Source organism: Epinephelus moara, chromosome 9 (assembly GCF_006386435.1).
Source record: "Epinephelus moara isolate mb chromosome 9, YSFRI_EMoa_1.0, whole genome shotgun sequence".
Classification (NCBI taxonomy): Eukaryota; Metazoa; Chordata; class Actinopteri; order Perciformes; family Serranidae; genus Epinephelus; species Epinephelus moara.
This window is the reverse complement of record NC_065514.1, coordinates 1,268,883-1,296,408: the sequence shown is the minus strand read 5'-3', so window position 1 is coordinate 1,296,408 and position 27,526 is coordinate 1,268,883. Positions and strand designations below refer to the sequence as shown.

At 38.5% G+C, this 27,526-nt stretch overlaps 2 protein-coding genes and 1 long non-coding RNA gene across 3 annotated transcripts in view; 1 reads left to right on the top strand and 2 right to left on the bottom strand.

The window, feature by feature from the left end:
* On the bottom strand, window positions 1-5,088 carry LOC126395779 (uncharacterized). Its single transcript, XR_007570490.1, has 3 exons — window positions 4,583-5,088; window positions 1,728-2,148; window positions 1-68 (listed from the first exon to the last, which is right to left on the bottom strand). It is a non-coding gene; the product is annotated as an uncharacterized LOC126395779 (long non-coding RNA).
* An 8,077-nt stretch (window positions 5,089-13,165) lies between these two features.
* Window positions 13,166-18,153, top strand: LOC126395776 (placenta-specific gene 8 protein-like). The gene is made up of 5 exons (XM_050053490.1): window positions 13,166-14,105; window positions 14,282-14,382; window positions 14,480-14,604; window positions 16,694-16,802; window positions 16,914-18,153. The coding sequence occupies exons 2-4, from the start codon at window positions 14,298-14,300 to the stop codon at window positions 16,796-16,798; spliced, it is 315 nt and encodes a 104-aa protein (XP_049909447.1). The 5' UTR covers window positions 13,166-14,105; window positions 14,282-14,297; the 3' UTR covers window positions 16,799-16,802; window positions 16,914-18,153.
* The window catches only part of cops4 (COP9 constitutive photomorphogenic homolog subunit 4 (Arabidopsis)), a 520,559-nt gene continuing 510,895 nt past the window's right edge, over window positions 17,863-27,526 (bottom strand). Inside the window, exons 2-11 of the mRNA XM_050053471.1 lie at window positions 24,177-24,266; window positions 22,423-22,502; window positions 22,157-22,308; window positions 21,953-22,056; window positions 21,710-21,863; window positions 21,428-21,578; window positions 21,151-21,321; window positions 19,860-19,975; window positions 19,154-19,238; window positions 17,863-18,462 (exon numbers count right to left, since the gene is read on the bottom strand). Of these exons, the coding sequence (XP_049909428.1) occupies window positions 18,329-18,462; window positions 19,154-19,238; window positions 19,860-19,975; window positions 21,151-21,321; window positions 21,428-21,578; window positions 21,710-21,863; window positions 21,953-22,056; window positions 22,157-22,308; window positions 22,423-22,502; window positions 24,177-24,250 (1,221 nt within the window). The 5' untranslated portion in view covers window positions 24,251-24,266 and the 3' untranslated portion in view covers window positions 17,863-18,328. The remainder of the gene's footprint in view (window positions 18,463-19,153; window positions 19,239-19,859; window positions 19,976-21,150; window positions 21,322-21,427; window positions 21,579-21,709; window positions 21,864-21,952; window positions 22,057-22,156; window positions 22,309-22,422; window positions 22,503-24,176; window positions 24,267-27,526) is intronic.

Sequence of the window (27,526 nt, the reverse complement as noted above, 5' to 3'; positions counted from 1 at the left end):
CTCCCCGCTCTCATCCACCCGCACCGGGACAGTCAGCTGGTAGTGCTGCAGGTAGGACAGGAACTCCTCTTTTACAGGAGAGAGAAGAGAAGAAGAAGATGTGATATCGATCATACAATGGGAGTGTTAAAGGGACAGTTCACCTCAAAATCAAAAACATATTTTTCCGCTTATCTGTAGTGCTATATATCAGTCTCAATTGCTTTGGTGTGAGTTACGAGCCGTTTCGAGCCGATAAGGAGCCGTGGAGATGTCTGCCTTCTCTCCAGTATAATGGAACTGGATGGCACTCAGCTTGTGGTTCAAAGCACCAAAAAAATCCTTTTAAAAAACTCTACATCAATGTCTCTTTCCAGAAATCATGACTCGGTTACTCAAGATAATCCGCAGACCTTGTTGTGAGCAGTTTCATGTAGGAACTATTTTCTGTCTACTAGATTTCTGATTAAAAGTGTAACGTTAGCTGCAGCAATTTGGCAGTTTCTATGGCAGTTCTTCTATCTATGATTTTGTCCATGTTTTACAACTGATTAATTTGAGTCATGCCTTACAACAATAGCCCTTTTTTAACAGAGATCGCCCCAAAGCGATGCTACCAAGTCCCCTCTGCATGCCGTCTTTGCCTTTTTACACAGGACCAAATACTGGCGACATTATTTCGCCCCAGTGTGTGATTTTTAGACAGCATGCTGGCACCGTGGAAGCAAAACAGGCGTGATATGTAACACAAGAACAGTGTCAGCAACTACTGTGACATAAAACATACGTGTAAGCAGCGCTTTGTACTCACTAAGAACAGCATAGCGTGTCATAACCATCATTTACTGTCTCTGTAATACAGGGCAGATCTTGTCGTCTGCTCAGTAAGGTAAGGAGATCCCTGACATCATTGTTTTCCCAATTTGCAGACATTTTCGGACAGTGTTTTTCTTCTATGAGTTAGCTGCTAACTGCTATCAGCTACTTGTTAAACCTCAATCCTGACCTGCCAGCTGTCTCTTTTAGACGTTGTTTCCATGCTGTCCCTAACACCAGACAACTTTGTCCCCCTTTCCATGATTGTACCTTTCATACAGCATGGCAAAGCGGCATAATGACATGAAATTCCCGCCTTAAGAGACAGTTTAAAAGGGGCCAATGTCTCTTTCCAGCAATCCTTACCCGGTTACTCAAGATCATCAACAGATCTTTTTCCACTGAACTACACCCGCTACCCATATAACCACGCAGAGGTAAGTTTGCATATACTCATGGACAAGAGGCTCGTGCTCGTAACAGTGTGAGATATAGCATTAATGGCGTCCTGCTTAGCTGAGCTGTTGCGTTAGCTCAGTTGTGCTAGGTGAGCTAGCAGTAGATGCCTTTTGCGCGATGATATGGTTAGTGGGTGTTGTTCAGGAGTGAGAAAATAGTTCCTACATGAAACTGCTCACAAGAAGTTCTGTGGATTATCTTGAGTAACCGGGTCATGATTTCTGGAAAGAGACATTGATGTTGAGTTTTTCGAATGTATCTTTTTTGGTGCTTTGAGCACCACAAGCTGAGTGACATCTAGTTCCATCATATTGGAGAGAAGGCAGACATCTCTACAGCTGATACCTCCAACACTCTGCATCTCACACCAAAACAACCTAGACTGATAAATAGGTACGAGGAGAAATGTGTATCTTGGATTTTGGGGTGAACTGTCCCTTTAAGATCTTCCTGTCCACCTGTCTGAATCATACCTTGAGAGTTGTATGAAAGTCTGTTGATGCTTTGAAATTCAGAAGCAGCCATCACCACCAGGCTCAGTGTCCAAGTCAGCGTCTTCCACAAAATTTCCATAATTCAGGGCAAGGTGTGACATGGGGTGGAGGGTAGAGGGCGCTACAAACAGGTTAAAAGCACGCGGTCGGTCCGATGCCACACCATAACAAGTCCATGGTTTGTCTCCTTCTCTGAAATGTTCTCGTGGTCGTGCTCGAGGGCTCATCCAGGTCTTAGATTTCTCCTGAAGGCGAGCGCTTCCGCATCTCACTGGCCTCTGGATTCATGTCAGCAGCTGGTAGAAAACACCATAATCCATCAGACACAGTCACTCTCAGGTGTAACTCCAAACAGGAAGCTCTATATTGGAAACTTGTCCTGACCGATCCATCTGCATTCCTGTGGAGGAAATCAAGCAGAGGTCAAAAACCTGATTGTTGAGCTGTTGTGAGTAGTCAATTAATCAATTAACTGACCGATTACTCAAACTATTCTAAGAACTGATCAATCATCTTGGTCATTTTTAGAGTCAAAATGCCAAACGTGTTTTCCAGTGAAACAAATGTAAAGATATGCTGCTTGTTGTTGGTTTATTTCATCTTAATTGAGTATCTCTGGATTTGAGGCTACTTGTTGGACCAAAAAAAGAGCAATTTGAAGTCGCCAAATTGCTCTCTTGTCGGCTTTTTCCACAATTTTCTGACATTTTATAAACCAAACGATCAACTGATTAATTAGTGGATGAAACAATGATGAAAATTTCCATCAACGATGAAGCCACAGATTTTTTTTCTCTTTAACAACTGATCATTTTATGAACAGAATGTCACAAAATTTTGGAAAAAAGTCCAAAATAAAGTCCTGAAATTGCTTATTTTATCCGTCCCACAGTCCAAAACCCAAAAATCGGTGTTGTTTCTAACATTTTCTTTTTCAAGTGTCCAGGTTAAGCGAGCATTAGAGCCATGAAACAAGCCTTAATTACAAGATATACAACTCTTTTTTTTAACAGATTTTCATCCATTTACCAGCTTCAACTAGTGGCTATTTTCATTAACTCTGCAACGACTGGTCAATTTATCAATTTGGCAATCAACAGATAATTAATTGATCAATTGCTTCTGTCATTTTGCTGCAAAAATCCAAAACTTTTACTGGTTCCAGCGTCATAAATGGGAGGACATGCCGTTTATTGTTGGTTTAAATAATTTTAACATGAACATTTTAAGGTTTTGGACTGTGGGTTGGATAAAAGACGCAATTTGAAGACTTCACTTTGGACTCTGGGAAATCAAAACTGGCTTTTTTGACATTAGTATATCATCTAAAAATTCATTGTTCATAAAAAATGTCATCATTGTTTCATCTGCTAATTAATCAGTTCATCATTTGGTCCATAAAACATCAGAAAACAGTGGAAAGTGCCGACCAGAGCCAAGGTGGCAACTTAAAATCTCTACAAGGAGTCTTAAATCCAGAGATATTCAATTAAAATGATACAAACCAACAAAATGCAGCTTGTTCTTACATTTATGAAGCTGGGACCAGAAAAAGTTCTAGATTTTGGCATTGAACAATGAATCCGCAGATCATTTTCTCCTGAACCACTGATCATTTTATCAACAAAATGTCACAAAATATTGGGAAAAAAGCCAGTTATGATTTCCCAGAGTCCAAAGTGAAGTCTTCAGATTGCTTCTTCTATCAGACCCACAGTCTAAAGGCCAAAACTGTTCAAGTTATAGTGATACAAACCCACAAAATGCAGCTTGTTCTTACATTTATGAAGCTGGAGCCAGAAAAAATTGGGATTTTTGCAGCAAAGTGACATCTGTTGATCAACAGTTCAATAAACTGACCAGTCCTTGCAGCTTTAATGACAACATGCATCAGCTGAAGGTGGTGAATGAATGAAAATCTACTACAGAGTTAAATATCTCAGCATTAAAGTTCAATTCATGGCTGTAACTCTGTGCACACTTGAGTTAGACTCTTATTAATTTACTCCTCCTCTGCCGGAATGACAGTTTCATGACGGATGCTCTTCACACGAGTGTAACTGAAGCGTAATAACCGCATTTAAATGGATGCATAAATCTTAAAACAGAGCGCCAACGGTGCTGCAGAGTCGACATGATATCATTCGTGCAGATTGTGGTTTTACTCACTGACGCGCTTCACGGCAGCATGTGCAAACTCGACTACTATAAACAGACGTCAGCGGGTCCAGGTGAGAGAAGGCTGATGTCCAATCAAAGTGACCGGGCTCCAAACACGGATGAGAAGTCGTTTTTGGAGATGTGGATTTTCTTTTTGGGTCTATGTGTGTGTGTGTGTGTGTGTGTGTGTGTGTGTGTGTATGTGTGTGTTTCTTCAGGCTCCAGCACTCCAGACAGACAGCGCTACTTACTTGGCCACTCTGACCCAGACAGTTGGCAGCCGGCCCGCGTGCATTACACCGGTACCTCAAATACGAGCCTCAAGGAGCGTCTGCAAATCAAAATAAACCACCTGACATCGCTTTGAATCGCTTTGTTGTTGTTGTCAAGAAGTTTGGTGAGCGCAGACCTGTAGCCGCTGCGATACTTACATGTAGATCCCGTGCGTAAATGTTTCCTAAAGTGCACATTTTCCGCGCAAATAACCCCCTCCAAAACAACCCGGTGAACTCTGGGAGCATAAAATGAGCAGTTCCTGACTAAATGTCTGCTTTGTAAACACAGTCCGCTTCCCTGAGAGGATTTAAATGCTCACACGAATCTGCTCCCGACAAAACTACCGGAAAGATACAGCGGGTGCTCTCCGCAGACGGGGAGTGTGAACAGATAGTTACCGTGCTCATCTTCATTGTCAGCTCCGGTCCAACTGTGCAGGCAGAGCTCAGGACAAAAGGCTTCTGCAGCTCAAACCTCTGCTGCTCTCCTCTTTTCATCTCCTTTTGGGCTCTGCCATCCTCTAAAAGTGCAGAGAGAGTCTCCCCTTCACACACTGTCACACACACACGCACACACACACACACACACACACACACACACACACACACACACTCACACACACACACACACTCACACTCACACAAAAAGAGCAGTTATTCAGCTTTTAAAAAGTCTTGGGTCTCCTCCAGCTGAAGGCTCTATTTTCAGCCTATCTGTCGTCTTTTATAATCTAGACTTTGTGTTCTTGGTGGTGGCTCAGGGTGGCTTAAAAAGTGAGTTGAGGTTGCAGAGGTCTGTCCCGCCACCTCAGAGAGAGACACCGCCACACTCACGCTGCGTGGAAGAAAAAAAACACAGTGCATGCAAACACCAGCAAAAGTTTGGCTGTGGAGCTGCTCCTCCTCACTACATTGCAGAGACCGGCAGTCCACAGCTTCAAATTGGCAGCTTTTTCAGGTGGGGGGGGGGGAGTGAGGGGTGAGGGGGGTGACGTCAGTGCAGATGTGCCTCTCTTCCATCAGCTGTGCGCATGTCTATCAGTGCTGCCCTGAAATAACACTAAAAGTTCAGCTCTGTGGAGAAAAGACCTCTGATACACACAGAGGAGGGGTTACACCAAAGATCAGTCACTTGTGTTAAAGTAGCTTTATAAGAAATAAACTTAATGACAAATTAAATTAGTAAAAACAATAAATGTTGACTAAATGCCTGCATTAAAAGTTAACTTCAATAAGGGACTGTTCGCTACTAGTGAGGGGGAGGGGTGGTGCATACAGGGGGAGGCATGTCAAATAATTCTATAATTGCAGGGGAGGGACTTGTGTTTTTATTTTTATTTATTTATTTATTTATCTATCTATCTATTAAGTTTGGGGAGGGGCATACAAATTTTTTTTTCAACTCTTTTTATTGGGGTTTTCAGTGTTTAAAATTTCATGGCAGTAGTAAAGAAGTGAAGATAAAAAAAAAAGATTCAAAAGTACCCTTAAAGGTGATTTATCATACATGTATAGACACAAGACACAAGTTTGCAAAACATAGTATTTACGAATAAAACATATCGTTCTATTTATACCAATGAAAAAATAAAAATAAATAGATAAATAGTTATAGATTTTTTTATTACTTTTATTTTTTTTAAAAAGGGTGAGGTATGTCAAATAATTTTGTAATTACGGGGGAGGGACTTGTGTTTTTTATTTTTATTTATCTATTTGGGGAGGGGCATAAAAATTTAAATGGTTGTAATTTGTTTTTAATTTACTACAGATTTTTTTCCATCTGTTTTAATCTGCATTTCCAAAGTTTAACAAATCTTGGCAGTAGTAAAAAGAGAAGACAGAATTTCTGCTCCAAAAATATAAAAAGTCAAAAATCAAAAATACCCTTAGAGGTGATTTATTGTACATGTATAGAAAAAGACACAAGTTTGTAAAATATAGTATTTACGATTAAAACCTATTGTTCTATTTATAACAATGAAAAAAGGAAAATAAATAGATAAATAATTATAGAATTTTTTTGAATAAATTTTTTTTAAAAATTTAAAAGAAGGGGGGCATGTCAAATAATTTTCTAATTACTGGGGAGGGAATTATGTTTATCTTTTTTATTATTATCTATTTTGTTTGGGGAGGGGCATACAAATTTAAATGGTTGTAGTTTGTTTTTATTTTACTGCAGTTTTTTTTTTCAACTCTTTTTATCAGGGTTTGCAAAGTTTAACAAATCATGGCAGTAATAAAAAGTAAAGAAATATAAAAAATATTCTACACGTAAAAATACCCTTAGAGGTGATTTATCATACATGTATAGAAAATTTACGAATAAAACGTATCGTTCTATTTAAAACAATGAGAAAAGGAAAATAAATAGATAAATAGTTGTAGGAAAATCCTGGGAGGATTGAGAAGGATGTCAGATCGACCATATACTGCAGAATTTTAAAGAAAACATGCCCTCCAAATCTGAATGTTTTCCTATAAAGATTGCCAAAATTACACCTTTAAAAAACCGCCATAAAATAAATGATGAATAAAATAATGATAATTCATCAAAATCACTTTATTCAATGTCTCATTTAGAATTTAAAATAAACCGTTTGCACTAACGAACCAGCGTGCACGACAAAAGTGAAAAACTGAACTTTTTCAACTCCAGGATTTCATCTTTGACTTTTTACTTTGAACCATCAAATGGTAAGTTTTAAAAATGTAATAACTAATTAATGGTGGAGGGAGGGGCACGCATTTTCTGCCAGTCACTCAGGAAGGTTTGAGGAAAAATATTTGTAAGTTTGAGGTTGGTTTAAAGAAAAAAACAACAAAGAAACAAGAAAACAAAGTCACACCCCAGCCGCTCATCTCCTCTGACAAGTAAAGAACAGTCCCTAAAAGTACTGAAGTAGTCAGTGCTAGTAACAAGAGCTAATGAGAAATCAACACAAATAAACGACTTAGCTGACAAACAATCCTAATGAATAAACAATAAGAGAATACGTGTGTGCAAATTTGCTAATTCCTCTGTCCCTTTATCTTTGTATTGCGCCACAAATGGCTTTTTCCTTTTTATTTTCTCTTACTCTGAGGCTCTACACAAACACTCCGCTCCATCTTTTCTGTTACAGTTCAATTTTTTTGAATGTCAATAATAAAAAATGAAATAAAATAAAAGTTTGGCGCCTCCTCTCTGTGTTGCCTATGGGAAGAGCCACCACTGGAAATACTGGCAACAAAGTGGAAGTAAAGTGGGAAGTAACTAAGTACATTTACTCAAGTAGTGTATATAAGCACAAAGTTGAGGTACTTTCATTTACTTTGACTGTACTACATTTCAGGTGTAAATATTGTACTTTTTACTCCACTACATTTATCTAACAGCTGTAGTTGCTTTGCAGATTAAGATTTTACGTAAAAAGAAATACGATGAGTTTATAACATCATCACATTGTTGAAGAGTAATAAACCAGTGGATCCCGGCCATTTTGACTTCTGCTTTTACTTCAGTAAAATAAAAATGTAAAGATGTCTTTTCACAAGCAAAAGTCTTGTATTCAAAATGCAACAGTACATAAGTATTATGAGAGAAATATTCTTAAAATTAAAATACTTATTAATTTCTCACACTTTAATTTCATTTTCAGTTCTCCAGCTCCTTATTGGCTGAACAATGTGTTTCTTTTGCTTTTATATATTTTACATAAGGCACTCAGAGTTGCCTTGTTTATTGCCTTGTCTGAAACGTGCCATATAAATAAACTTACCTTATCTTGCTTTAAAAATATCACCAGTAAAATACTCAGAGCAGAAAACTGCCCCCTGAATGTTCCACAATTATGTGATTAGATTAATGTTACTGATGCATTCACAGGGGTGTAGCACCAAATTTTAGGTCCCCACCCTTCCTCCCATGATCCACGTCTCTCTCACGCATTGTTTGAAATGTTTAGTCACAATGTGAGTTTGCTTTCTTTCTTTCTTTCTTTTCTTTCTTAGAACCCTGATTTTCTTCTTTGGGGAAAGACAACAGTGTGCGTTGGTTCTCCAGCAGCATAATCAGTCAATCACTCGATGTTAGCTGCATTTAGAGACAAATCTTAGTGCAGGGGTGGACTGAACCATCTGAGAGAGGCAGACAGCTTCCGCTATGTATTTTTTAATACAAAGTTCAGTCTTTCAGCCATTTTTTTACTGTTTTATTTGGTCAAGTTGGAGCTAACTGTAAATGTAATATATACTGTTTGATAGTTTGTCTAAAACAATGCATCATATTCTATGAGATCATCATGTGTTTTTGATGTAAAATCTAAATCAGTGGTAACTATGACTGTCAGAAATAATGTAGTGTGGTGAAAACATACAATATTCCCTCTGAGATGTGGTGAAGTAGAAGTATTAAGTCACATAAAATTCCAAAGTTAAGCACACGTATCTTTACATTGAAGTACAGTTCTTGAGAACATGAACTTACTTTCTTTTGCCTTTATTGTCTTGAAGTAATGTGACGGTTTTTTGGGATGGGGGCATGCAGCAAGGGGCTGTAGGTTGGACTCGAACCTGTGAATGCTGCGGCAAGGAGAGGGCCTTTGCACATGGCTTCTGGGCGCCGCATAGTTGGGGCCTTTTATCAAATTTCAGTTGTGTGTGTGTCTAGAAGAGCGAAGATTGGAGAAAAGTGCAAAAAAACAAACACAAATTTGTGCATCAGAACTTTTCTTCTTCTTTTGCACTAATCACGCGTCAGCCTGTCAGATTTATCTGGTGACCCTTTGGAGGGGCCCGACCCCCAGGTTGGGAGCCACAGGACTAAACTAGCTAACTGTACATAAAGTAGTTCTAACTGTCAGTCTTTTATACTTCTTATATTATAAGTTCATAATGCTCAGTACTTGTACTCGAGCATGACTTTGAATAGGGTGCTTTTCTTGCAATGCCGTGTTCATATGATGTCATATTGGTAATTTTACATAAGTAAAAGATCCGAGTGCTTCCTCCACAAGCTGGCTCATACCCGTATGAATGTTTTAACTACAACTACAGGCAGTGCTATCACTCATGGTGGTGCCTGACTGTTCAAACTGACTCCACCTGGAGCAGCTACAACAGTAGTTTTGCTTTGCTGTGTTTATACTCGTTCCTAACTAAAGGACTTGAGCACTTCTTCCACCCGTGAACAAATTATACTTATCAAAAGTAAAAGTACTCATCATGCAGAATGGCCCCCATCAGTGTCACATAATTATGATGTTGTAGGCGGCACTTTAAAGCTGTAGGTGGTCGACTTTGACTTCTTTCGGAAGCTTATCTATAATAACGCAGCGTATTTGTGCAACTGATCGATGGCATACGTTTCATTTAACCTTTGAGGGTCGTCTGCTGAGAAACTTTGAGGATCAAACTGCGTTCTGGTGAATTTTATGCACCAAACTGTGGCTTTTCTATATTAGTTTGTGGTGTAATTTTGACAAAAGTGCTACCTTGATGTTTTTACTGAAGGAGACAAATGTGCATGTTCTAAATAACGAGGTGTCCCCCAAAAAAATCTGCACCTACGCCACTGAAAACAGGTGTTGACAGTGAAATCTTAATTTGAAAAGAAGGCAAAGCTTTCAGATAAATGTAGTGGGGTAAAAAGTACAATATTTGTCTTTTAGTCATAGTGCAGTAGAAGTATGAAGTTCTTGAGTACTTTATGTGCGTGAGTAAACTGCAGTATACTCTGTGCTAGTTTTATTCTGCAGGTATGACTCTGCACAGACGATGGTGATATCATGCAGCAGATGATCACCCAGCAACCACAAACATCAACAAGGAACAATATCAGAAAAAAGAGAACATATTCTGACACTTGTTTGGCACCAACGTTGAATTTAACTAATGAAAACTGCTGTCAGGATAAAGTTTGTCTTTAATTTAACCCTGTCGTACCCTGACATGAGACAAATGCTTCTCTTAAGAATACACGTATTAATTGTCGATGAGTTTTTAGGTTTAAGTGGTCGATGTTAAGGCATTGGACGCTCTCTGTGCAGTGGAAGTATTTCAGGGGTCTGCCGAGGAGCGCAGGCTAATGGCAGCACCGTGTGCTTTGGTGTAATTTAGCCCACGTCTATCTTTAGTCTGTAGGAAATTGGAAATCATGCCTATTCCTGAGCTTCAGTTACAGCTGCTCATTATGTAGGAGCCTATGTCATTACAGTCAGGTTGTCATTACAGGCTCTCCTACACAGCCCCAGTAGGTGTCAGCTACTCTGTGGGAAGCAGCGCCACCGTGTGTCTGAAAGGAGCATGGCAACGGATTTAAAAAGCACAAGGAGTGTTGAGTGTTTTTAAATGATTTATACAAGAAAAACATCTTGGTATAATCACATAATCACGTCTAAGTTGACATGTTGTTCTTTCAGAGGTGATTTCAGTTCAGACTGACTTGTAATACTCTTTGAATCAGGCCAAGGTGTGTCAGCTGTGCAACCTAGATGTTTATAACTCGAGATAAAACCTATAATAATCCTATAATAAGTGACTTAACACCTTTGTTCAGTGCTGGAAGCAGGAGTGGAAAAAAGAGCTTTAGATTATGGGATACCCAGGGTTAACAAAACGCAACTGTGTTTTTTATAATTTTTCCCCTTCATGACATGGAACGTCTTACGAAAAATATATTATACAGATAAAAAATGATGAGATTGATCAATATATTGGCTCACCCCATGAGTGAAGAAGTGCAGAATAAAACCCTAATTGCCACAAATTGCCGAATATCTGCCCTGATATCTGCCCTGATATCTGCCCTGATATCTGCCCTGATATCTGCCCTAATATCTGCCCTGATATCTGCCCTGATATCTGCCCTGATATCTGCCCTAATATCTGCCCTAATATCTGCCCTAATATCTGCCCTAATATCTGCCCTCTGCCTCAAAACAATATGAATATTAAAATATGTATTAATTACAAAACCAGAGCCTGGAGGCTTTTAAATACAAAGTTGTCATAGGCAGAAATTTCACACAGACACCTTTTTAAAATGAAAATTAATTTTGCTTATGGTCATTTATACACGGGTGGATCATAAGACAGTAGGCCCCTGGGTACAGATATGCAAAGGGCCCCACCACCTCTCCTGCACCGGAGCAAGACACACAGACTTTGTGGTGGTGTTGCGTCTCTTTGTAATCGTTCGTTGTGGTTGTTTTGTGTTCCATTGCGGTAAATCTGTGTGGGGTATTTCATCGTGTTGCATCTCTTTGTAGTCAATATACATCTTTTTGTGGGTTTTTGTCTCCTTGTGGTCATTTTGTGTTTCCTTGTGGTTGTTTTGTTTCCTTTAGAGGTTCATTTATGGGGGGTGTTTCCATCGTGTCGCATCTCTTTGTAGTCATTCTGCATTTTTTTGAGGGTCTTTTGTCTCTTTGTGGGTATGTTTTTCATTACGTTGCATCACTTTGTAGGCATTCATTGTGGTTATTTTGTGTCTCTTTTCGGTACATTTGTGAGGGATATTTCATTGTGTTGCATCTCTTTGTTTCTCTTTCTGGTACATTTATGAGGGGGATTCCATCATTTTGTATCTTTCTGTAGTTATTATTCATCTTTCTGTGTTTTGTGTCTCCTTTCGGTAAATTTGTTTGGATTTTCATTATTGTTTAATGTCTCTTTGTAGTGGTTTTGAGTCTCTTCCTACTCATTACATGTTAATTTGACATTTGGCATTTTACAAGTGAAGGTCAGAGAGCCCCCCTGAGTCTATGCCCAGTAGGCCCAGTCAGTAATCCATCCATGGTAAAATATGATGGTGGCATAGTTAAGGCCATCACAGTGATTAAGAAACGAATGAGTAAAGAAGGAGCAAAATGCATTTTTTCCATGTTAAAATGTAAAGAACTATGCTAAAATAAACTGTTTATATGTCTTGCACATGCTCTCACATGCTCTCACATGCTCTCATGTTCCCCCTGAAATCTTACTCGTATGTTTGGAGATATATATATATATACAGTATATATATATATATATATATACAGTATATATAGATAGATAGATAGATAGATAGATAGATAGATAGATAGATAGATAGATAGATAGATCACAAAAATAAGTAAATAGAAAAAGTTACCTCCTCCATTTAACCTTATGGAGCTCAAGATTTCAAACTGTGACACTGCAAGCTTCACTATCAGATTGTTAACAGAGTTATTTCAGCATTTTGTTGTTTTGTTTTGTTTTGTTGGTCAATAGTTTTTATAAATATTTATTTTTTAATTGTTGTTTCCAGAGTGGGTTTGCTCATTTAAATCTAGATTTCACTGTTTAATTGTTAAATTGTTTTTGTTTATTTCATTTAGTATTACTTAATTTATTCATTTATTGTTACTATACCATGGGGGGTATTTGTCAGGGGGAAGCTTTAACAAGTTCAGAATAGCTATTACAATACAAACACAAATCTTTGTCTTTGTCCCTCTCCCAGTCTTAAACATGCAGCAGTGCCTCCTCATGTTGTTGTGTTGAGAGTTAGTGAACTCCTTAAAGTGGAGGGCTCCAATTCTGCCTCCTGATAAAGTCCAGGTGACACTTCCCCTGTGTCCCCTGCTGTAAATTACAGCCCTGGGTGAAAGAAGTTAAAGTCCTGCATCCAAAACTCTACAGTGTTATTAGCAAACTGTACTTACTGTATTAAAGTAGGCTAAGTATCTACTCTGCAAGCTCGGTTGCTCCTCCAGTGTTACACTGACTGTTATATATTATATTGATGGATAATAATTACTGATGCGTTAATGTTTAACAGCATTTTAATGTTGTATTCGGCCAATGTGGAGGTGATCTCTAGCTATTAATATACAGTACTGGTAAAGTAAATCAGTAACACAAGCAGCTGTGTAGTGGAGTGAAAATATGATATATATCTCGAGCATGAAGACGAGTAGAAGGAGAAAATACGGCAATGCCTATAATTGTACTTAAAGTAAATGTACTTTTTGTCGATTTATTGAACATGTTGAAACAATACAAACACAAAATAATTTCTGAGCAATAAAAACAAAAGCAAACAGGATCCTTGGCAACAAATGAGCAACTCAAATTATATTGTTCCTGTTCCAAAGGGGTGAGAAGAAGTTAAGAACATGTCCGGTCCTGCCCCCTCTAATTTTTTATAAATTAATTATAGAAAATAAAAGTTAAATTTGCAGCCTCACTACTTTACTAATGTACTCAGTTATTATTTTTTTTAAATCACCAAAATATACTAGAGAATAGGTGTATTTTTAATTTATTTCATTCACAATCGCTCGGCATATTTTTCCTAAATGAGTCTCAGGGTGAACAACAGCTGTCACAAATAAAAATGTTCTCAACTTGTCAGTAATTCATCTTATCTGACCTTTGATCCGGCTGCTGATAGTGTTTACACAGGAGGGCACTTCACACATAATAAAATACATATATAAAACATTATAAAAATCTTTATCAGGTTATTAATTTGATGCACAAATACTGCAGTTTTTATGACTTTAATTTGAATTTGAAGTTCAATCTTCTTCTTTTTTTTTTTTTTTAAACCAAAACTACTTTTATCTCTAATTTAAATCCACATTTTGCCTCTGAAGTTTATTAACATCTAAAATTAAGCAATAATACGTGTTGTGTGTGTGTGTGTGTGTGTGTGTTCCCTGAAACTACATGATGTGTTAAGAGGGAAGAATGTAATACAGTTAAGGTTTATTGCAGTATTGTGGAGTTGGTGCGTTCAGTGACCTGTTTGCTGGGAATATCTCTGTACAATAAAAGGGCGATAAAGTCCGTGCCCACGTTAGTCACCTGCTTTGATCGGTTATAAACACTCGCGCTGCCTCCGCTGTCAGTCTGTCATCCAGGAGCCTCTTTGGTCCGTCTCTCCATCCTTCAGCTCTGCATCCATCTGGTAAGATTTACCTCCTCACGGCTGCCTCACTGGGGAACAGATAACTTGTGTCTGCACTGTTTGATGTTCAAAAGAGCTGGAATGTAAAGTTATCTCTGCTGGGGGAGATATGGAAGTTAAGCTCCTCAGATTCAGGCTCAAGAACAAACATCAGACAAACTCTTTTTATCCAACAGATAATTGATCCTGATTATGGCTGTGACCAACCAACCAGGCGGCTACCCACCCTCTGACTTCCAGACCGGCCTGTGCGACTTCTGCGATGACTGTGGAACCTGTGAGCTCTCCTTCCTTACAAATCTGATCTGAGATATGCACACAGTTAAGGCCACACTTGCATGCAAGATATAGACGCAGTATTTGTCTTCATGCAGGCTGCTACGGGCTGTGGTGCTTCCCGTGCCTCGGCTGCACCATCGCCAGTGACATGGACGAGTGCTGCCTGTGTGGTCTGACCGTGCTGATGCGCAGCGTCTACAGGACCAAATACAACATCAAAGTGAGTTTGCAGTGGATAAATGGAGCTGAGTGTCGGACTCCTTCAGACAATGTGGTAACACAGAAACATGACTGTCAGGGAACACTGAGTGAGACAGTGTGACCTTTAGCTGTGGTTTAACACTTATACAGGGACAGACAGTTTGTGGAGGAAGTACTCAGATGCTTTACTTGTGTGAAAGTACCAACATGACAAAGTACAAACACGTTAAAGTCTTTCAATCAAAATATTACCTAAGTATTCGGCATTATGTGCTCAAAGTGCCAGACGTATAACAGGGTATCAGACACTTACATTTAATGCTTTTAGAGACATTTTCAGGATTTTTTTTAACCTAATTTAAAACAGAGGTAGATTTTTTTTGTAGGAATATGGTTATTAAAATAAGTTAATCTACATTTAGCCCATTTAGTATAAATTAAAAAGACAGTATGAGGTCGGGTGGTGGGTTTAAAGATTTGGAACATCAGAGACGCAGAAGAGCTCGACTCATTTAGACAGAGAGAAATTAAACGACAGATTACAATAAAATTTTAGTGGAAAGTAATAATACATCATTAGAGTACTTAAGTATTTTTTGAGAGTATCTGTACTTTGCTTGTTTTTATTTTTTTGTCAACTTTCACTTTTACCCCACTACATTTCCTAAGCATCTTCGTTACTTACTACAAAACAGGAAAGTAAGGGAATAAGAGACAGCCGGATGAGTGAAGGAATAGGAGGGAATTAAAAACTGGATTTTGTTCTTTAAATCCTTTAAATTGTGAAAAAAGTGTATCGTACGCTCCATTTTAAGGTGGTTCTGATCGCTTGCTGTTTTATTAACAGCACTTACTTTCAACACTTCATTACATTACATAAGACTTTTAATTGATTAATTTTCTAATAGGTGACTTTAACTTCTACCAAAGTCATTTTCTGGTAAGATATCTGTACTTTGTATGGCTCTCAGGCACTTCCTCCACCACAGTGTCGGCCTCCTCCAAAGGGACACAAATAAATCTGAAGGGTCATGATGAGATGAATGGGAGAGGAAAGAAGATGAAAAGCAAAGTTCTGATATTTGTTTGGGGGGTTTTACTTTAATCTTTGCTTTTATGTGAAACACTGGATCATTTTTAGTTGTTGGTTGTTTGGTTGGTGATTCAGCCGTATTATTTAAATAAGGTCGAGTAACTCTTCTGGTGTAAATGTGACAGGGAGCCCAGCTGTTTTTTGTAAGTCATAAATACTTAATTTCCACTGCATGGTACAGCACGGCTCCCTCATCTGGACTCTTTCTTGGTTTTCTGTCGGCTAAAGTTTTCCTTTTTTGGTACCTCCTTGGTTGAGGTTCAAAGCGAGCTGAACAGATAATAAAAGGTGGAGTTGAACAATACAGACCACTGATTTGTCAGAGAGAATCGTCACTTACGCGACACAGACTTGACATTTTTAAACAGTCATGCTACCGTCAGTAGTGACTACAATTGTCTTATTCACGTGACCTTGCAGCACGCAAAACTAACCATACACTGAGCCGTACAATTAATGAGTGAGTCAGTCTAAACATAGGCTACATTTTTACAATTGGGGAATTTAAGAATCACTTTCGGCCTACAACAGGGATGAATGAAAACTAAAATCTTAAAATACCGTTATTCTTTTCCACTTAATCTTGTGAAGTCACAGGGAGCCACTGGAGAGAGGCCAAAGAGCCGCAGGTTGCCAACCCCTGCTTTACCTCTTTGACGCGCTCCTCAGGTTGTCCCTGAAGAGTTTTTATGGTGTGGCACGGTGCATTGTCCTGCTGGAGGGAGCGCCATTTCCATGACAGGGCTTACTTGGTCTGCTGCAGTGTTTGCGTGGGTGGTGCTTGTAAAGTGGCAACCAAATGGCTGCTGGGACCAAAGGCAGAACACTGCACTGTAACAATATGATCATTGTTATTCACTTCACCTGTCAGTGGTTTTAATGTGGCTCATCTGTGTGTAGCGTGTGTATTTACAGCCCTGTGCACTGGTTCAACTTCCTCCTGGAAAACATAATTCAAATTTCCATGGTCAGTCGTCTACCTGCATCACAACATAAGTCATCCTTGTGTTCCCAGGGGTCACTGTGCAATGACTACATGACGTACATGTGCTGTCCGTGCTGCGCCATCTGCCAACTGAAGAGAGACATCGACCGCAGGAAGGAGCAAGGCGTTTTCTGAGCAGGTACGTGTCTTCATTCACAAATACCTCACTTACACCACGTCATGATTTGTCATGTTATCTTTACAGAGCTGTTGAAATGATGGGAAATCACGTCTGTTTTATGTCTCCTAGATGGCGCCTCGTCACCGGGCAGTCTGCTGGATTTCTGTGCTCATTGAAGCATCTGTAGATACAGCCCATCCTCTCTGATAAAGAAGATAAAGATAGCTTTTGGCCGCTGTAAATGCTGTTGTAAATCAACTTCCCTTGTGATTCTTTTGAGGAAAATGGCATTCATCTTTTCCAGTCAGTCAAACATTAGTCAGCTGGGACACGCCCCGAGAATGAAGAGCAGCGTCATGATTTACTGCAGCGGTTATAAAATGAAGTTTATCTGTGTCCTCAGCAGTTTACGGGATGTAGAGATGATTGCTGCTTTTTCCATCGGTGGTTTAATCTTAATTAGAGGTACATTTTACAGCTATAAAATGGGATCTTAACATCAAATGGATCCTGCTGAACTTCTGATCTGGATACTAAATGTTTGTCATATTTTAAGGTGTTCTTTTAATAAAAATGAATGAGTGGAGATTGTCCCTTTTTTTTTTCCAGAGTTGTCTCTTGCTGGTTGAGTAAAACTACTGTTAGTTTTATTTCCTGTTTGGTGCTGTGAGACCATTTCCTTTATCAGCCATGCTACCGTCATAGCAATGTCTGTCCACTACTTTCGTCCAGATTATAATATTCGCACTGAGGTTATCATAACTGTTGTGAAACCAGATTTCAAATCCTGTTTGCAATTATTCTGCGAGTCTGCGAGCAGCTCTGGAAGTTTAATTCTGGCTCTGTAATCCTCTCATCTTCCAGATAATCTGGGTTGAACATCAGGATTTCTACCCCAGTTGTCCAGAGGGGTGACTCAGGGATAAATCAGAACAAAACTCCTGTAGTCTGAACCCGGCTTATGAGAGGATCTCACTGAAAAAGCTTCCAGAAAACAAATTTATGAAGTGCATTTCATGACTTTGTTGTACTGAAGTAGAAAACAAACTTGAATGAATCGACCCATGATGCCGAACAATTTCTCTCCGCTTTAAATTTAATTCAAAATTTCATAAGTGTGGACTGAGAGGGTTTTACATGACGCCATAAATCAAGAACCAGCTGACAGATGTTGCTGTGTCATAATGTGAATAACAGGAGAATGTGTCGGAGCGAATAGCTTCAACACACCAGTCTTTTTGAGCCTGTTACATGTCAACTATCTGAATAATCACATCCAAATTTTGAACATGCCGAGTAAATAATATGGAGTCACACCTAAACGCTACATCGTTGATCCTCCTGTGAAAACATTGACACAGATCTGAAATACTGAGAAACAATGAGCTGTTTTCCTTGTGGCTGGAAGTACTGAAACAGTGTTCTTTGAAAATTCAAACATGTGATGGTGATACCGGGGGTTTCTCCACGAGCGCTTCCGTGACTGGTGCTGAAGTGGTGATGTTGTTTAGGACAGGCTGAGGAGGGGGCAGTTTGGAGGATGTTTACTGGGTCATCTGGGTTTCCATAGCCTGTGCGGCCCACTCCGGAGCAGCTGAACGGATTTTTTCTAAGAGGTTGTTGACTTGGAAACACAGAGACTGGATCTGTTTGTCCCAGGTGGGAAGGGCTTCACGGGCTGTCGGAGATAAAGGAGAGGAATAAGGGTGTCAAACATATTTCCATTTCATGACATGTGAACAAGAAATGACTGCTCTATCAAAGCATTGCCTCTTTCCAAATGAAGGGAAGGTGCTTTATGAAGTTTCCTTCCTCTTTGAAGATGCTGCCCTCTACTGGCCTCAGATAGATAGTTAGTTTATAGACTCAAATATCACATTTATAAATTACATGTGATATAACTTTAAATGATCAAATGAAAACATTAGGTCCAAAAACATTCTTCACACATCTCTGTGAATACATAAATAAAATTACCCATCAACATGGCCCTGTTCTAACACTCACGTAAATGTAGGAACATGTAGGACAAGACTCATGATCATGATGCATATTAGGGCTGACCCCTAGTAGTCGACCAGGAAGGTCATTAGTCTGCAAGATTTCATCGGTCGCTCAGTCGCAGAAAAACAAAAACGTGAAACTCTATTAGGAGCCGCACTTTGTCAAAATAAATCCAAACCTATGTGACTGGACCATGTGTGAGTTTAATTTGAAAGGTACCAGGGCTGGTACCTGCGGTTATTCCACAGGCTAGTTAATAAAATGTCGGGCAGGAAATCCAAAGTGTGGGATCAGCTTCAGCGTCTTGTGCCATTTTACAGAGGCATAGATTCGGCTTCACAAAAACTAACTGGCCATCAACTCACTCTCAAAGTGTACAATGCCGTCTATCTGGTCGATGAAGCCATTCATGCGTCCTTCAGTGATCATCTGGGAAGCGATTTTCTCAGCCTAAAGACAAACAAAGAAACAATAAAATTCAACCAACATTATGAAAAATACACTGCTACGCAAAAGATATTTGTTAAGTAAAAACATATTTTATACATGCAGAAAATTTATTATGATTCTTAGAAATTTCCTGACAGAACCGAAACATCCCTCTGTCCTTAGGACCCTCACAGCGGATAAGGAAAAACTCCCCCAAAAAAAACCTTTAACGGTATGTTTTTTTGATTGCAAATTTTCTCCAATGAGTGTTTAAATGCATCATGTTCAAACAGTTTCAAAAAGTTTTGATTACGTTAATGTGCAGAAACAAATGGGCCTTGAAGTAGTTTAACAATTCTGTGCTCCACACTAAAGCGGAGGGGAAAAAAGGCCAGACTGAGTACAGACTTTAAAACAATTTAAAGGACAACATCTGCAAAGAGATAAACAGCTGGTCGACCTCCAGTAATGTTCCTGGAAACTAAACATTTTTAAACTGTGAATTGTGTGAGCTAACTGTCTAAATATTTAGAGCCAATATTAATATTTAATTTACGATACAGTGAAGTTGTTTTATTGAGACTGTTTGCAGGAAAGGTCAAACTGAAAACGTGGAAAATATTTATCTAATGGATGTGTCACCTTTGCTGGGGGGATTTCCAACAGAGCTCCTAGTTCTTCAAAAGTGATGTTGTTGTAGAGTTTGCTAGCAGACAGGAGGTTGTGTTCGATCACAGCTCTGTCAAGGATGCTGGAGCCTGCGAGAGGTAAACACACAACTTAAATTACATTCAAGCTTTTGTTGCAAACCTCACGGACTGAGGGTCAGATTGAAACATATATGTTGATACTGACTGATGTCCATCATGAAAGAATGTCCATAAAAATATGCTTCAGAACCTGCCTGAGAATCATCATGTTTTTAAGTTCTCCTCAGTATCAAAGTAATCCAGAGACAGTTGTCCGTACATCCGCGGGTATATTGCAAACAGGAACTGCTAACAGCTAATTCGGCACACTTTTATAGGCTACTGACAAAATCAAAGTCACAGAGCAGCACAGGTGATGTTAAAATCACTCCACACTCCTCTACAGACATAAATCCAGCCTGGACAGGGTTTAGATTTTCGCTAAACTGTGCCTTCTAGGCTTTTTATTAGGTGTCACAGTCAACAATCAACAGTCAAAATCAGCTGATCTTTAGTAGAGCAAATGTTTCAGGCTAATCATGACCTCAAAAATTGTATGAAGGGTGCAGAGACAGTCGCTAACCACCCGTCATGTCTGTTAACGTAGCCCTCAGAAACACTAAATCTGCTAGATTTCTTTATTAGATTTATTTCAACCTTGTTGATTCCCATGACAATCTAAGTGGGTTTAGCACAATTACGCCCAGTAATGCTTCGTCCCAGACTGCACCTTAAGGGTGGCTACATGCTAACACAGGAGAACGGTGGGATCCTGATGAAAAACAAGTGCTGCACTTGGCCTCAATCACTGCACTTTGAGCAGGCTGGTTGGAGAAGATTGTCAAACATCATCCACTGGCCCCAAATATATTTTTATCTACCACTGATCAAGAATGTTGTGCAATTGTTTGTCTTGTTTCACACAAGTCCTTTGGGTCACATGTGTCTGCTCCCAATAAAACTCACCAGCTTAACAATCTTAATCAATGCAAAATAACTGTCTTAACACTTCATACTTCATACTACATCATCAGCACTCAAAGCGAAACTTGACACAAGCAATTAACTTCTAAAAGATTAATCTGTGGATCATTATAGCTGCAATAAAACCAGGACACAGCACGCAGCATGGCATGCGAGGTGACATACATCAGCTATCACCAGCTAAGGAAGTGACGGTGGGAACAGGAACCTTTTGCCCCATCACCAACCAAACAACTCAGCAGCTCAGTATCTCCACTCACCATCCGCTGTGGTGGCTTTCTGGTGAGGCATCAGCATGGCAGCAAACTCCTGCAGCTGGTTTCCTCTGATGATACGGTCCAGGTACATCTTCTCCAGAATACCATAGGCTGCCAGCTGCTGACAGCGCTCGTCCTTAAAGAGGGTGGCCAACATACGGGAGCGCTGCTGGCCTAATTAAAGGGAGAAAAAAGACAGTATATACGGTATGAGACACAAAATTTATCGTGTAGATTTTCTTAAAAAATGTAAACCTGAACACATCAGTCTTGGCGGTACCTGCAGAGGCCAGTATGGTGCAATTCAGGGCGTGTTTCAGTGCCTCCAGACGTTCACTCTCGTGGACAATTGACTTATAAGACAGCTCGTTGTATCTTTGTGCAGCTTCAATGAACTTCCTCCTGAAGTCTAGAACTCTGGCGTAGCACACCTGACAAGGAAAACAGCATGAAGCACTGATTAACCAACTACAGTCCCTATAATGTTTCATTTATGCACTCTGTCATGTAGCAGTAACGCAGATGCAGCCTGTGGCGGTGAAATCACTGAGGGAGTGCGTACTTTATAGTGTATCTGCAGCTGTTCATTAGAGGACTCATTCTGAAGCAAAGAGGCTCTGTTGATGTAGGCCTCCGCCTGCACTGGATCATCATCCTCTAAGTAGAGACGGGCAATTTTCAGGTACGTATCCAACTTATAGTCGACATTATATTGCCTAAAGGAGGGAATAAAAAGGTAGTTAAAGACCTGGGAATATCACAAACATTAATAGTCAGGAAAATAATCTGCCAGTAGCTCACTTACTTCTGTCCTGTTTCCAAGGGAATACCAACTAAAACCTGGGCAGCATTTCTCCAGTCTCCCTCCTTTTCATAAATGGTTGCTAAGTGCTGTCTGATTGAGGCTACCTGAGGACATATAAGATCATATAGTTATCAATTTCAATAAAAATACTTAAGTGTAACAGACTGAATGATCGGGGCTATGAGAGAGTGTGAGGGCATTTACCTGTTCCTCAAAGGAGATGACCCTCGGCTGAATCTTTTCCAAGGTGAAGTGATACACTGCTTTAGCTGTGGCGTCGGGCAGGTTGGGCAGATGTGTGCAGAAATCTGTGAGCAGCTGTCTCGAGATGACAAGACTGACGTTTTCATTGACCACTGTAAAAGACAGATACGGTATATGGCATATGGTATCAGATATCCAGCTTGAATCAAAATGTACTAAGCATGATGGAAAATGCTGAGGAGGTAAAGAACACAGGCATAGCATACTTGCTTCAACAAAGGCCTTCAAGGATTCCAGCTGCTCTGCATCTGTAAACCCGATGGCCTTCTCCAAAATTTGTCGATATCTGGAAAAGATTTTACAGGTCAGCAACAGTGGAAAGTAACTAGGTACATTTACTAAAATACTGTACTTGAGGATATATTCAAGGTACTAGTACTTGAGTTTTTTCATTCTATGCAACTTTATACTTCCACTTAACTTCGTTTCAGAGGTACATATTTTACATTTGTCTCAGCCTGACAGCTTTTTCAGATTACAGTTTTTCATCCCCTGTACAGTCAAGACCATTTAATTCACAAGTGATTTCTTTACTTTTCATACTTTCTGTTAGGGATGAATGATATTATCTGCAGGTCAACGGTATTGGCAGGTAACAGCTTTGAAATGAAATGTCAACATCGGCCTGAACTGAACATTTCTGCCAATATGTCAAGCCAATAAGATGACGCTTGGATTATGTGACTTCACTTAGTTGAAACAGGTCAAATTTGAATGGGGTTTTGGATGCTGTCAGGACTGTCTTAAGGAGACCATCATCCAAGCGTGTTAAAGTGGGATGAATTTTCCAGCTTTCTTTGAAAATGTTACATAAAAATAAGTATAGCATGTTTTACATGCAACCTAAGTTAAAGTAGTTTTCTTGTTTTGCCCAATGTACATTTTAAAAATCATTGTATTATATGTCTGCATCTGCCACCGGGGCCATCACAATTAGAGTAGGCATAATAATATGTCAGTTCCACAACAGGAGAGACTTGATGTGTTCTGCTATTGGGTGGAAAAACATATGTGCATATACTGGTATCTGCAATCGGCCAAAATAAAATGAGTTTGGAAATATCAGCGTATCGAATATCAGCAAAAATCCAAAATTGTGCATCCGTACTTCCAGTACATGTTGATGCTAATACTTATGTACTTTACCTCAAGAAAGATTCTGAATGCAGGACGTTTACTTGTAAATGTGTATTTTTACACTCTGGAATTGGTGCCATAACTTAAGTAAAAATCTGAGTATATCTTTCACCATTACAGGTTTGAAACTTAGGACATTTTTAGTGGAGGACTGCGACTGATCAATGGACATCTGAATTATAATATATGTATATATATATATATATATATACACACACACACACACACACACACACACTCTGTCACGAAGACACACTTTTATCTTGACAATGTTCAAACTTCAAACTTCACTGAGCTGTTGGTAACAATTGGTAGCAAATTTGAGATTTATTGGGCAAAATATAGTGTAAAACAGCAGAAATGTTGAGTTAGATTTTTAAAGTTCTTGTCTAGCAACATTTTGAGCCCGCATCTTAATGAAGGTTATGGTTACTAGCCCAATTTCAACTCATTTTAAAGCTATGTTGTGCCCAGTACCAGCTAGCTGTGTTGCTAGTAAACAGTAGCTATTAGATGCTAATATGCCAAAATATAACAGTGACGTCAGAGTTAGCCTCGCCACTTTTATGTTGCATAAACGTAGTGTTACCGTTTAAATGATAATCTGTACTATTAAGAGCTTTGGCATGCAGTTGCAAGCAATTAACGGTTACCTAGCTGAATGTATGGCTAATGTAGCTAGGCGGCTAACGTTAGCTTAGCCGGGTCTGTCACAGCTATCATTGCTAGCTAACAGTTGCCGTAGCGCTCACTTTCTAAATTTGGGAGAGCACTATGACGTCTATCTGCAGGTAATATGATTTTTAAAGCCAGCGTTACTCACTTGGCAGCGAGATCTTTGTGAGATCCAGTTGAGTTCATCAGCTGTGCAAGCTCCTGTCTCACGTCGGTCGCCATTGTCGCCTGTCGAAGTGTCAACAACACCGGCTTCCTCTTGCTGCCAAGAGCGGAGCGAGCTTCCGGTCTGAGTACCCAGCACGCGGAGCTACATCGGTCCTCCAACCCAACAACCAGCAGAGAAGAAGAAAAGCTAAAGTCATTCAAAATCTGTCTTAAGTAAAAATACACAAGTCTTAGCATGATTACTTAAAGTGCCAAAATTAAAGTATTTGTTTATGCAGAATGGCCCATCTCTAAATAATGCAGGCCTATAAATATTACTATTAGTATTTATTCTTTATTTGTTAGGGGCCATGCAATTTAACCCTTTGAAACCTGTAACAACCTAACTTTCCTTGTGTTGCTTTCAGACACCTTTTACAACAATTTAACCCTTTGAATCCTGAGCAAATTGGTGCGATTGCCTTCAAAAACACAAAATAAAAATAAGAAATAAATAAAGAAATAAAAAGTAATAGTATAACAAAAAATAATAATTATATCAATAAAAAAATTAAAAATAGTGAAAAAAGAAAATAGCTAGGGAAAAATTATATTTATTATTATTATTATATTTTAAAATTATGTTCAATAATTATTAAGCACTCTTTCTGGGTCATTTCCTTGTTTGTTTGTTTTTAACTTAATTTTTTTATTTTTATTTTTTTTACTAATTTGCTTGTTTTTTAAGTTTCTGTTTTTATCAATTTCTTGTAATTTTTTGGGGGGTCATTTCTTCTTTCGTTACTTATTGTGTTCTTCCAACATTTTTAAAACAATGGTACTGATATGCTGCACAGAGAGTTTAGAGCTATTGCTATTTTTTAACTCTTGGCCCTAGTTGGGCTTTAACATGTAGACCTAAAATGTTATCAAAAGTATACAGTTTAAAACAGGGGTGTCAAACTAATTTTTATTTCCGGGGCCACATGCAGCCCAATTTGATCTCAAATGGGCCGGACCAGTGAAACCACTACATAATAACCTATAAACAACATAACAACCCCATCATATCCCTTTTTTTAAGGACATACACTCTGAAAATGTTAAACATCAAACATCAGAAAACTGAGAAAAACCTTTTACAACATCTTGGTGCGTAAGGTGACTTCACCAAATGTCTTGTTTTGTTCAACCAAGATTTCCAACCCCAAAAATATTAAATGTACTATGATTTAAGACCCAGAAAAGCAGCAAATCCTCACATTTGAGAACCTGGAAATATCACATTTTTGGCATTTTTGCTTGAAAAATACCTGAGATGCAGGGGCGTAAATATAGACAGTGCAGGCAGGGCAGTTGCACTGGGGCCCATTACCACCTCAAACACATGCTTGTGTTAATAGAAAAACTCATATGCAATTAAAAACGGTGCCATGTGCTTTATATGCCTTTAAAAAGGCAAACTTATCTCCATCATGGTTTTTCTGGCTTTTTTTTGTACAATAGCCTGTTGCAGTCGATAAGAAAACATTATAAAATACATATGCTTACTCTACATAAACTATAAGTAAGGTTGAAAAAAACTTTTTCATGAAATTAATTAATTCCTTATCTTCTTTGAATTTTTTGTCCTTTATGTATATGCGATGATGATTTCTGGGTGATATCTATGTTGATCTCTATTTGATCATGTGATGATAAGACTATATGGTAGCTAGTTTAGGTGCATAACAAGTAACTACTGTGCCTTAGGGCCCATCATAATGTGCACTGGGACCATTGTAACTACCTTAGTTGATTATCAAAATAAAGTTGCCGTTTCTTTTTCTGTTGACTGTATTGACTGATTGTTGCAGCTGTAGTAAATAATGATGCATTAGTGTGTATTCATCACTTTTAATGTTTCAGCTGTTTAATGTGGGGCTAATTTTACTTTATATACTACTTGGTATTTTAACCTATATAATAATACATCATAATTTATTAGTTGAGTTACATCTTGTATTTAATGATCCAACTCTGCAAAGTAACTAAAGCTGTTGAATAAATGTAGTGGTGTAAAAAGTAGAATATTTGTCTCCAAAATATAGAAGGAAAAATGATAAAGCAGCATAAAATGGAAATACTCAAGTAAAGTACAAGTACCTTAAAATTGTATTTAAGCCCATACTTGAGTAAATGTACTTACTTACATTCCATCAGTGATTCCTGCCATCTATTTAGCTGTTCTCATCCAAGACTAGATCACCAACAGGGCAAAGCTGACACTGCCCCATGGCTCCAGCCCTTCTTTGCAGAGGGTCCCCAAACTGTGTTTAAATATCTTATTATTTCTATGCATATAAGAAAGGAGTTGAGAGATACTTTACTGTCCTCCATATGTATATATACAGTAAAGTACACAGAGAAATAAAACTGTGTTTCCCCAGTCCCTGGTGCAGAATAAAAGAATGAAGTTGATGCTTAACGTTTGTGTGTAATTAAAGATGTTTTCTGGGGCTGCAGGCAAAACATAATGAAGTACACAATGTACGAAAAACATTTTTTTAAGAACAGCATTTTGACAGTTACAGTGTGCTATATATGATAAGGTTTTCACATGCTGAGAGTTAATATTTCAGGTATCAAATCTAGCCAAAGTAGCTCTTAACAAAATATGTGCAGGAAACACCATTGAATGCATAAGTGCACAAAACCATACTGCCAGATACACACATCCTCCCTATATGTTTATTTAGGGCTGATTAATATTGGTAGTAATAATAGTGATAGTAGTATATATCACATATATCAAGTAATACTATTTGTTTTAACCAGTTTGTAAAATGATTTCTCTGCAAACCCATTCTGCTAGAAGGGGAGAAAAATGAATCTACTGTATTTTAATTAAAATCAAATAATGAACATTAATAAAGATATTATCCTTGTTCTATTTAGCAGCATTGGCCCTGTTATTTTTATATTTTTCTGCATATTGTTGTCTTCAAATAACATGTGACTTCACTTCACAAAACAACCCTGATTTAAAAAACAATAACAATATAAAAGAATAGATATGCTTCAGTTTTGTGATACTTAAACACTGTTTATTCTTTTTTTCCCCTTCTTATTTTGGTATAATTTGTTGTTTACCATTTTTCTTGTCGCTATTTGTGTAGAATTTACTGTATCTCTTATTTTTTAATTAACTTTAGTACATTTTGACATTAGTCATTGTGTGTTGATTCTCTGAAACTTATACCCTTTGTAATTCTTAGTACTGGTGGCCCTATGTACTTGATTTTTTTTTTTGTAGAGCTTTGTTTATCTTTCTTGTGGAGTTAGTTTGCGATTCTAAATGATAAATATATT

Excerpts from the sequence above, each read along its gene's own strand:
- LOC126395776 (XM_050053490.1), top strand. The coding sequence starts at position 14,298 with ATGGCTGTGACCAACCAACCAGGCGGCTACCCACCCTCTGACTTCCAG. Across the intron at positions 14,383-14,479 it reads CTGCGATGACTGTGGAACCT|GCTGCTACGGGCTGTGGTGC; the intron begins GTGAGCTCTCCT and ends GTCTTCATGCAG. Across the intron at positions 14,605-16,693 it reads GGACCAAATACAACATCAAA|GGGTCACTGTGCAATGACTA; the intron begins GTGAGTTTGCAG and ends TTGTGTTCCCAG.